At 50.0% G+C, this 12,197-nt stretch overlaps 1 protein-coding gene across 1 annotated transcript in view; it reads left to right on the top strand.

Moving 5' to 3' along the window:
- Positions 1-297: 297 nt before the first annotated feature.
- LOC119564825 (butyrophilin subfamily 1 member A1-like) overlaps positions 298-12,197 on the top strand; it is a 96,444-nt gene continuing 84,544 nt past the window's right edge. Inside the window, exons 1-2 of the mRNA XM_043534788.1 lie at positions 298-378; positions 5,689-5,787. Of these exons, the coding sequence (XP_043390723.1) occupies positions 318-378; positions 5,689-5,787 (160 nt within the window). The 5' untranslated portion in view covers positions 298-317. The remainder of the gene's footprint in view (positions 379-5,688; positions 5,788-12,197) is intronic.

Consider the following 12,197-nt stretch of genomic DNA (forward strand, 5'->3'; position numbering starts at 1 on the left):
CTGAACAGGGAAGTAACTTCCCTTGCCCTTTGAGAACCAGAGTAGTCATTGGGTACTCAATATTTTTTACATTCTGGCCAGCTCCCTAGATGAACCTAAAATAGAGTTCTATATCTCCATCTATTGTAACGTTCTCTCCCCGTTTTTGTCCCTCAATATCTAGAAAGAATAATCAATTGTATTTTTAGGTAGAAGCAGCTAGACTTATTTCTTTGTTTAAAATGGAAATAACTTTCTAAAGGAAGTGTGAAAATAACTTAAAATTTCAAACATTTACAGGTGCTAGTATCTCTCGTTCGATAATATTGCATCACTGGATGGATAAAATTATAATCATCAACAGTGGCACTATTCTCTTCATTCTTTGGAGTGCAAAAGGTAAGAATTTCAAAGTTCAACATTATTTCATTAGTGATGATTTCACTGATTTAATGTGAAATTCAAATAAGTAATGAACTGGGTCCTTGTGCTCTGTCTCACTGTATGTCAGAGAATGGAGCAAAGGCATAGAAATAAGACAAAATCCAATAGGGAACAAAACCAGGGATAGGAGTGTATATTGTAGCATCTACTCACTTGTCAAGGTTCCTTCCCCACTTTGAACTCTAGGGTAGAAAGACCCTACAGCTATCTTTTACCAGAATTGAATTTAGATTAAATGAGTAGAGGTGGATGAAATTTTTCAGATGAACAAGTTTTATTACCTGAAAACTGCAGTTTCGGAAAATCCAAAAATATTTGTAAATTCATGTCAAGTTCAGTTCCTCCCTCTTCTTGGTGTTGTCAAGGTTCCGTCCCACTTTGAACTCTAGGGTACAAATGTGGGGACCTGCATGAAAGCCTCCTAAGCTTACTTTTACCAACTTAGGTAAAAACTTCCCCAAGGTACAAACTATTTTACCCTTTGCCCTTGGTTTTCCACTGCCACCACCAAACGTTTCTCTGGGTTCCTGAGAAAGCATTGTTTGGAAATGTCTTTCCCCCCAAAAATCCTCCCAACCCTTGCACCCCACTTCCTGGGGAAGGTTTGGTAAAAATCCTCACCAATTTGCATAGGTGACCACAGACCCAAGCACTTGGATCTTAGAACAATGAAAAAAAAGCATTCAGTTCTTGAAAAGAAACATTTGAACAGAAGAAACAGTAAAAAGAAAAAGGATCACCTCTGTAAGATCAGGATGGTAAATACCTTACAGGGTAATTAGATTCAAAACATAGAGAATCCCTCTAGGCAAAACCTTAGGTTACAAAAAGACACACAGACAGGAATATTCATTCTATTCAGCACAACTTATTTTCTCAGCCATTTAAAGAAATCAGAATTTAACGCATAGCTAGCTAGATTACTTACTAAATTCTAAGACTCCATTCCTGTTCTGTCCCCGGCAAAAGCATCACACAGACAGACACAGACCCTTTGAAGGTCTCCTCCTCCCAGCTTTTAAAAGTATCTTGTCTCCTCATTGGTCATTTTGGTCAGGTGCCAGCGAGGTTATCCTAGCTTCTTAACCCTTTACAGGTGAAAGGATTTTTCCTCTGGCCAGGAGGGATTTTAAAGGGGTTTACCCTTCCCTTTAGATTTATGACATCACTACTTAAAAATATATACCTCCATTCTGTAATCTGGGGCCCTTGGCCATCTAGTACAGGGGACAGAGTCAGTCAACTTCAGAAAAAACAATGGCTGAGACTTATTAAGTAGCTTGCTGTGTAATTCCGTGTGTACATTTATTACATTTATGTTCCCTCAAGGCTTTCAAAGACTAGCAGAGTGGGTGCGTAAGCACAGTAGGTGAGAGCAGGTAATACCAGTTGGACATATCAGCCAGCTGTGCTGCTAGCGATAGGTGTGGCAGAGAGTCTGTGAGGGTCACTGTGGGATGTCCTCATTGTGGAGCTGATTCTCCACGGCTTGGCACCTTGTGTTGTCATATACACTTGTGCAAAGTGCGTGTGAATAGCTACCAGATCAGAGTGGAATCAGAGATTTGACTCATCTAAAAGGAAATGTTCAGACACAGATTGCACAGTGTCCAAATCACATGCAGGCTTGAAACACAGCTGCATTCTGAGTGTCACTGCATTGAATCTCTTCCTCACACAAATAGTATAATGCTTCCCCAGCTATGGTGCTATATTAGGAGGCCAGCAAGAAGGACCATCTGAGGGGAGGGGCTAATGGGGCATTTGCCCCTGGCTCCCCATTTGAGAGTCCCCCTCCCCCAAACTGAGTGGCATTGCAACCTGGCACATAGAGTCAAACCACCACTCACGTTTGCCCTGCTGGCTCTCCATCAACCAAGCCAAATCTGAATGAGTGGCATTGTGACCTGGTACATGGGGACACAGTCCCACTCAAGTGTGGCCGAGCCATCCCTAACCATGACCAAACCTAAGTGGCCCAGTCTTGCAAAATGCAACATCCAGAGGGGAGACCCAGGCTGAGACCCCTAAGGCAGGAGCTGCCACTGAGCGATGAGTGCAGGGCAGGCTCGCTCCCCAGCCTGCTCCCAACTCCTGGAGCCTCCCCTCAGTGGTATCGTGGAAGGATGGAAGGCCTCAGTTTCAGATTTTGCCCCCGCCCCCAGTAATCTCTATGTGGCCCTGGCAGTGAGATACGGTTCCTGGGAGGGAGGATAACAATGGCATCCACACACAATAACTAACACATATCTCCTTTCCCCAGACTTCTATAGAGAAGTCTCAAGAGTGAACCATTAACGATGAAATGGAAATAAACAGTGCTTGCTGTGCACCCATTACTGCTACTTTCCCTTGTATGAAGATAGCTTCATAATCTTTTATTGATTGGCCATTTGAGAGGTGTAGCTTCTTTTATAAGCTTAGACCATGGTTGAAAACAATGGGAATATCTATCCCAAGGTGGATTTCAGATGGGTTTCATCCTGCTTTCCTTTCTTCCCTTTACCCTGCAAGCAGTACCAGGATAACAGCTTGTAATTTTTACAATTTTCAGTATACCAAATTCCTCCCTTTAACTCCCTTAATTAACAAACACAATAAAAAACCTCACAAGTTTAGCTTTACGAAGCATCTGCAGTTTCACTGTGGCAGGTGGTGCCTGCCAGGGTAAGAAAGTCACATCTGACCTTTGTGGTGTTCCTTGGGGATACAGATGGGATCACCCCCAACAGGAGCACTCTGCTCTCCCTCTCTTGTCCACCATTCCCTGACATCATCTCCTCCCCCTCTGGCAAATGAACCCTATTATCATTTTTAGTAGCTTCAGGGGCTGCATACTATAATCAGGCTGAACTTTTATCTGGTAACAGCTAATTAATGAGTCTTTTCATTACCCCCTGCCCAGACTGTGTCTCTACCAGATATGTAACTGGTCCCAATACCTGCTTTCCTACATCTTTTTCTCATTCAGTACCTCCCCAGAAATTTCTTACCAGCACTGTCTTCTCTAGGCAGAAATACCTGGGAGGTTTATGTTGTGTGCTTTTCACTGTTTGCTGTCTTTCCTTCAGTGCTTTTGGTAAGTCTGGTAAAAATAAATCAAATATAGTATGTAACTGACATCTTAGAAACCACTCTGCTGGAATTTTCTGAGAGGTAGACCTAATTCTTTGTTGCTGTTTTTCTTACAGTAAGCCCACAGTCTCTGTGATACTGTAGAATCATAGACTTATAGAAGATTAGGGTTGGAAAAGACCTCAAGAGGTCATCTAGCCCTACCCCCTGCTCAGAGCAGTACCAACCCCAACTAAATCATCCCAGCCAGGGCTTTGTCAAGCCAGCCTTAAAAATCTCTAAGGGTAGAGATTCCACCACCTCCCGAAGTAACCCATTCCAGTGCTTCACTCCCTCCTAGTGAAATAGTTTTTCCTAATATCCAACCTAGACCTTCCCCACTGCAACTTGAGACCATTGCTCCTTGTTCTGTCATCTGCCAACACTGAGAACAGCCTAGCTCCATGAGGTAGTTGAAGGCTGCTATCAAATCCCCCTCACTCTTCTCTTCTGCAGACTAAATAAGCCCAATTCCATCAGCTTCTCCTCATAAATCATCTACCTCAGCCCCCTAATCAATGCTGTTGCCCACCTCTGGACTCTCTCCAATTTGTCCACATCCTTTCTGTAGTGGGGGGACCAAAACTGGATGCAATACTCCAGATGTGGCATCACCAGTGTTGATAGAGGGGAATAATCACTTCTCTCAATCTGCTGGCAATACTCCTACTAATGCAGCCCAATATGCCTTTAGCCTTCTTGGCAACAAGGGCACACTGTTGACTCATATCCAGCTTCTCATCCACTGTAATCCCCGGGTCCTTTTCTGCAGAACTGCTGCTTAGCCAGTCGGTCCCCAGCTTGTAGCAGTGCATGGGATTCTTCTTTCCAGAGTGCAGGACTCTGCACTTGTCCTTGTTGAACCTTATCAGATTTCTTTTGGCCCAATCCTCCAATTTATCTAGGTCACTCTGGACCATATCCGTACCCTCCAACATATCTACTTCTCCCCCCAGCTTAGTGTCATCTGCAAACTTGCTGAGGGTGCAATCCATCCCATCATCCAGATCATTAATACATCTGGAGTACTGTGTCCAATTTTGGTCACCAGTGTATAGAAAGGATGTAGAGAAACTGGAAAGGATCCAGAGGTGAGTGACAAAGATGAACAAAGGGATAGATGCAAGTTATATCAGCAAAGGCTGAAGGAACTGGAAAAGAGGAGATTAAGGGGGGCATGATGGCGGTTTTCAAATACTTGAAAGGCTGCCATGGGGAAGATGAAGAAAGTGTGAGGTGTATAAAGTTATGTTATGAAATGACCGATTTACAGCTCCCTCGGAACATTAGGGCATATTCAATCAGGGCAGAGGAAGCCTCTGCAGCCTCATTTAGTGGTGTTCCTATCATTAATATTTGTTGGGCTGCTAACTGGAATGCTGCAGTGGCAGCATCATACATGACAATATTGTGGCAACATGACGTGCAGATGCTCAGTTTGGCAGGGCTGTATTAAAATCTCTATTTAATTAGACTTGAAGTACTCTCTGCCTTTATGGAATACTGCTGGGGAGTCACCAGACATTGAATGCACACAAAAAAGCACTCAAAAAAGCAAGAGAACGTACTTACCAGTTCTATAACTGGAGTCTTTGAGATGTGTTATCTATATGTGTTCAATGACCCACTGTCCTTTCACTGCTACTGCTGAATCTAATACTTGAAACTGGACATTTGCAAAGGAATTGAAGGTCAATTGGTCACTCAGCCCCCTTTTATACTGGTAAGGGGAGAAGGGTTTGAGGCTATTCTAGGAGCAAGTGTGACCAACAACCACTGCTAAGTTAAGTGATCCAGTCTCCTGAGCATGAAGTGCATCCGCACCAGATGTGAAATTTATTGAGACCCCACATCTCAAAGAACTCCAGTTACTGAACAGGGAAGTAACTTCCCTTGCCCTTTGAGAACAAGTGTAGTCGTTAGGTATTCAATATTTTCTACATTCTGGCCAGCTCCCAACATGAACCTTAAATAGAGTTCTATATCTCCACCTATTGCAATGTTCTCTCCCCGTGTTTGTTCCTCGATATCTAGAAAGCATAAATAATTGTATTTTAAAGCAGAAGCAGCTAGACTTATTTTATTTGTTTGAAATGGAAATAATTTTCTTGAGGAAGTGTAAAAATAACTTACAATTTCAAATATTTACAGGTGCTAGTATCTCTAGCTCGACAATGTTCCATCACTGGATGGATATCATCATCATCAACAACACTGGCACTACTCTCTTCATTCTTTGTAATGCAAAAGGTAAGAATTTCAAAGTGAAACAATATTTCATTAGGGATCCATTCACTAATTTAATGTGCAATTTGAATAAATAATGAACTGCGGCCTTATGCTCTGTCCCACTGCAAGTCAGAGAATGGAACAAAGACATAGAAATAGTCCAAAATGACAGTAATGAACAACAGCTGGGGTGGGAGTGTATATTGTAGCATCTCTCCACTACAGAAAAAAAAAAAAACACTCTCAGCTCTCTGCAATCTGGGGCCCATGGCCATCTAGTGAAGGGGACAGAGTAAGGAATCTTCACAAGAACAATGGCTGTAACTTATTAAGTACCTTGCTATGTAATTTGGTGAAGACATGTATTACATTAATGTTTCCTCCAAGACTTCCAAAGACCAGTAGAGAGGGTGGGCAGGCACAGTATGTGAGAGCAGGTAATATCAGTTGGACATGTCAGCCAGGCATGCTGCTAGTGATGGGTGTGGCAGAAAGGCTGGGAGAGTCATGGAGGGATGTTATCATTGTGGAGCTGACTATCTACTGCCTGACACCTTCTCCTGTCATATAGATAAGTGCAAAATGTGTGTGCATAGCTACCAAATCAGACTGGAATCAAAGGTCGGACTCATCTAAAAGGAACCTCTTACAAAGGGATTACTTAGTGTCCATACTGCACGGAGTCATGAAACACAACTGGATGCTTGTTTTGTTTTGTGTATAATAACCCTATTTTTTATTACTCAAATGCATATAGTGGGAGGAGTGGTGTGGAGAGGGTTTGCAGGAGCTGGACAATAGAGGAACAGCAGACCTAGGTGGTGCTGAACAAGCAGAGAGGGAAGGGAGCAGAAACTAGGTTGGGTGTCTGGATTGAAACAAAGGGTACTAGAGAGGAGATGAGGATGGGGCAGTTATGAGCAGAGGTAGGCAGAGGCCACAGACTCTGGCCAGTAAAAAATATGGCATATCCTGCAATTGTTGAGAGCACAAGGGACCTTGACTGGTGCTATGCCTGAAAAACACTTTCCAGAGTGCCTTTGTTTTTTATAAAGTTTAGCAGGGTGTTAGCCCATGCTGTATTTCTTTAGGCACCGAACTACTTATATCTTGTTAGCTGCTTAGAAACCCTATTCATGCCACAGATAATGATTCCGTCTTTGAAATATGAAGCCAATGTACTGTGACGGAGTCAGACGAGAAGGATATAAGAGAGTGGTCATATTGGTTACTGGGAAGTGGGTGGGCAGAAGCCTGCCCACAGCTAAAGGCCCCTCCCCCAGCCTGGGGAGGAGCTACTGATCCCAGGCCTCAACTAAAGTTGTAGGACAACGAAGGGAAAAAAAAAAAGGAGAGGTGTGGGGTCAAAGGGCCATAACTAGGGAACCAGAAGGGGACACTGAGCAGAGAACCTCGTACAGCCCTCACTGCTCCTCAAAAGCATCCAAGGAGCCAGAGGATGACACCCAAAGGAACTCTGCCTGGATGCATGAACAGATGAAAGAACGAAAACAGGCCCCACAGTCACAGCCCCGCCCAAGCCAACTTCCTCTCCCTGGTCTTATAAAAATGGCCACTTTGGCCATGGCTAGGAGGAGGTTGACGAGGTGGTCCCGCGACTTCGTGGGGCCACATATGGGGTGAGCATATAGAAAAAGGTGTGGGGAAAAGTGCAGCCAGAACCTCAACAAGAGGTTCTGGAGGAGCCGGAAGAGGGGCTGCAACCTGGCGCAGTGCAGATAGACATGCACCAGGGTCTCCCTCACACCGCAAAAAGGGCAAGCGTCGGGAAGAGGTACACGCCTGTGCTCATGGCTCCATGAAGGAGACACCAACTAATGTCCCCGGTGGGCCGTGGAACTAGGGTGGAATACAGGCTGGCCCACTGGGGTCCTCCACGCTCTGCAGCTGGTAAAAGTTCCCGACACTTAGTATCAGGGTGGGACGTGAGGGTGGGGAAATAAAGAGTGTGGAGCACGAACGTGTAGAGATGGTCCCGTGGCGCGGTTCGGAAACGAACCGGCTGCAAATCACGCAGCCAGCTCAGGATATAAAGGGGTGGGGGTCTTGAAGGCTCACGGGGCAGGGGCCCGATGAAGAGATCTGGAGGGCCCAGGGTAAGGGGCAGGCGGGGAATACCCTCTTGCAGGACCCGCTCGAGAAAAAGCCGAGAAGTGGGCAATAAGGCTGCCTCCACCTCCCGAAGAACGCGCCAGGGGATGCCAAGGGCGGAGAGTCCCATGCGCCTGCCGAGCACAGAGGGATCCACCCTATCCCCCCGGCCATAGTCCAGGAGGTCTCTGATCCTGGTAGCTTCTGCCAGGACCAACCTCTGGCGCACCAAGGGGGAATCCGCCACCTGCACACGAAGATGGGAATTGTGCAAAAGAGGCTCCGTGAGGAGATCTGCCCCCCCGGTGGCAGCCACAGACCTGGTTGCCGAAACCATCTTCCATGTCCAGAGGAGGTCCTGGTAGAAGACCGGCAGCTTGGAGAGGTCTTGCGGAAGACCTCTCAGGAAGAGATAAAAGAGTTGCCAGTCATATCGGAGCCCTTGGAAGCGGCAGAGAAAGGCATGAGCCAATGTACTCCACCCCGAGTACCTGCACCATAAAGGAGTCTCTGCAGGCCCAGGAGGCGAAAGACATGGACCTGCATGCGCAAGCATGTCAAGCTCTGTCCTCCCTCCTCTAGAGGAAGATGCAAAACCTTCGCAGAGACCCAGTGTAATCCTGGCCAAAAGAACTCCAGAACTAACTTCTGGAGCTGGGCCAGGAACCCCTGGGCCGGGCACAGGGTGTTGAGCCAGTGCCAGAGCATGGACAGGACTAGCTGATTAAGCACCAGTGCCCTCCTCCGAAAGGAGAGGCACTGGAGCAGTCCTGTCCAACTCAACCACCCTGCCCTCCAAATGGTGCCAGTTCTCCGGTGGAGAAAGATGCTGGCAGAAAGATAAACACCAAGATTGAACAGTGGACCCGCGCCCCACTGAATGGCCAGAAGCGCAGGTGGGATGGAGCTTGCCTGCCACCCAGCCCCGACCATCAGGCCAGAGCTCTTGACCCAGTTAACCTGGGTGGAGGAGGCCACCAAGTACACAGCTTGGCAGGCCTCCACCCACACCAGGTCGCCCGGGTCCTGGACCACGAGGAGCAAGTCATCGGTGTACGCTGACAGGACCATCTGCATCCCCAGCTCATGGAGCACCATCCCCGTCAACCTCTTCCGGAGGAGATGGAGGAAGGGCTCAATGGCCAGAGTATACAAGTGGCCTGACAGCGGACAGCCTTGACACACTCCTTGCCCAAAGCTGACAGGTGCAGTCAGGGTCTAGTCGAGCCTGACCAAGCACTCTGTGGAAGCGTACAGCACCTGGAGAAAACCCACAAAACAGGGCCCAAAGTCGAATGCCTGCAGAGTGCCCAGGAGATATCTGTGGTCCATCCGGTAGAACGCCTTCTCCTGATTCAGGGAAAGGAGGGTGAACAACAGACCATCTCTACACCCAAGCTCAAGGAGATCCCGGACCAAATAAAGATTGGCGAAGATGATATGGCCCAGGATGGTGTAGGTTTGGTCATGATGGACCACGTCTGCCAGCACGGACCCCAGTTGTAGCGAGATGGCCTTCGCCACGACCTTATAGCCCGAGCTGAGGAGCGAGAAGGGACACCAATTCCTAAGGTCACGGAGGTCCCCCTTCTTCGGAAGGGAGGTGAGCACTGCTCGCCTGCATGACAGAGGGAGGACCCCACTCCCCAAGGACTCGGCACAGATGATGCCAAGGTCCAGGCTGAGGAAGTCCCAGAACACACGGTAGAACTCCACGGTCAGCCCGTCCATGCCTGGCGACTTATTAGTGGGCATGAGAGGGCTTCCGAGAACTCGGCCAGAGTGAGAGGCAGCGCTAGCCGGTACCGGTCGCCCGCGCTGACCACCGAGGGTTCGTCCCAAAGCACCCCACCGGCATCAGCTTTGGTCGGATCCGGGGAGAAAAGGCCAGCGTGGAAGGCCCTGGCCCTCTCACGCAACTCCACCAGATCCGTGAGGGGGGTGCCGTCCTCTGCCAAAAGGAAGAGGATGTGCTTTTTTGCCTCCCTCTTTTTCTCCAGGGTGTAGAAGAAGTGAGAGCTGTGATCCATATCCCACAGAAGATGCATGCAAAATCGAACAAAGGCACCCCAGGCCCGGAGATCGTAAAAGGCTCAGATCTCCTCCCGCTTCTCCCAGCACGCTCTGCAGAGGGATGGACTCCTGGGGCTGGCGGCCAGATGCCTCTCCAACTCTAAGACCTCCCGTTCCAACTGCTCTATCACCACATCCCTCAGCTGGCTGGCGCCCCAGGTGTAGCTATGACAGAAGAGCCAGGCTTGAACCTTCCCCACATCCCACCACCATTGCACCAAGGGAAAGGCCTGCCTCTGCCTGCGCCAGGCCAGCCAGAACTCCCGGAAGGATGCCACGAAGCCCACATCCTCCAGCAAGCTATTATTAAAGTGCCAATAGGCCTGACCTGGCCCCTCTGGCGTAAGAGAGGCCTTCACGACCACCAGATGGTGGTCTGAGAACAGGGCTGGCCGGACACTGGAGGAGTGGACCTGTGAGAGATGGTGACGAGATAAGTAAATGCGATCCAACCGGGAGTGGCACGACCAATCTACCTCCACCCGGACATACGTAAAGGTGGAGTCATCATCCGGGTTGTGGTCGTGCCTCAAGGGTAGCGTTAAAATCCCCGCCCAGGACTAGACACTCGTGAGGATCTAGAGAGATGAGGAAGGCGGACGCACCCGCTCCAGGACCGATGTTGGCGCATAGACGTTGACTAAATTCAATGTCAGCCCCTCCACCCAGGCCCGGAGGTACAGCAGGTGACCTGGCATGACCTTGGCTGTCCCCAGCACATCAGGCTGTAGGTCAGGGGAGAACAGGGTAGCCACCCCGGCCTGGGGCCTCAATCTCATCAAAAATTGAGGCAAAGTCCCCACCCGCCTCCATGGGGTCCCCCTCAACAGCAGCAGGGGCAGTAGCCACCTTGGCGCCTACAAGGGGCACAGATGGCAAAAGGGCAGGGGGGACACCTTGCAAGACCCCCTCAGGAAGGAACTCCATGAGAGAGGTGGTACTACCCACCGCCGTGGCTGCAACGACCTCGGCCGACTCCAAGTGGTGAACATCAGCAGGGGAGACAATGGAAAACCCAGCACCAGCAACCCGCTTCATAGTTTTACAGGGGGTCCCTTCCCCCTCACTAATGAGGAGGGGGTGCTGGGCCCGTGCCCCCTGCTTATGGTGCCTCCCTCGCACGAGCTCCCAGCTCCCGTAGAGGGGGGCTGGCCAGCCGGGTCAGAGCCAGGGAGTGAGGGCAATGACAGGAGGGTAAGGGAAGACATGGTCAGGGCAGCAAGGAAAGGGACAGACTCCCCCTGGGTCAAGCTCTGCTCAGTTCCCACCACCGGCCCTGCCACCCTCTCCTCCGCAGGCCCTGGTCTACTACCCATCACAACAGCGGTGCCTGCTTGCTCATCTGGGCACACCGGGGGGCCTCCCCCGGGACCTGAGCGGAGTTGACAACAGTCACAGATGGAGGAGGGGCGACCCCAAGGACCGGGCAATCAGGGCCGCTGGTGATGAAAGGGTCAATGCCCTTCCGGGTAACGGGGGTCCCAGATTCTCCTCTAAGCTGGGCCAGGGGGAAGTCCCTCTGGACGTGCCCCGCCACCCGGCAGAGAAAGCACTGGGCCTTCCCCGAAGAATAGTAAACCCGGTATTGGGCCCCTTGATGGGGCACCAGAAAAGAGCCCTCCAGAGTCTCCCCGTCACGTGCCGCCGGCGGTACTTGAATCTGCACCTGCCGGCAGAACGATAAAATGTGGCAGAGAGTGGGGTCCTTGCAGCCCAATGGAAGGGGGCTGAGGACGGACAGGGGCTTCCCCAGGGTGGAGAGGAATGGCAAAAGGGCAGCATTGGGGAGGAAGGGAGGAACAGAGGAGAACACCACCCATACGCCCAGATCCTCCAAAGGCTCAAGGAGGACATGAACACCCCCCACCACCAAGCCCCTCTCCACCACCTCCTGGGCAGCGGCCTCCGATGCCAGGAAGAACACAACCTTCCCAAACTTCTTAGAGGCTGCCACGATGGCTGTGGACCCCACTACCCGCACTATCGCCTGCACACTGGTTTCCGCATGGGGTGAGGCCGATACCAGGAGGCAACGCACCCCGTGCTCCCTGGTGAGGATGGGAAAGGGGCCCTGGCCACCGGGAATGGTATTCCAGGAGGCGGCCAGAGCAGACTGCAAGACAGCAAGCGGAGAGGTCGCAGCTACCTGGGCATATGCCCTGGGGGCCGAAGGAGCAGCACCTCCAGGGCTGGTGGAGGGAAGAATGGGTCGGGGAAGAGAGGGAGTCACGGCTGTCAGCGAGGCC

The sequence above is a fragment of the Chelonia mydas genome, chromosome 23, assembly GCF_015237465.2.
Source record: "Chelonia mydas isolate rCheMyd1 chromosome 23, rCheMyd1.pri.v2, whole genome shotgun sequence".
Lineage (NCBI taxonomy): Eukaryota > Metazoa > Chordata > Testudines > Cheloniidae > Chelonia > Chelonia mydas.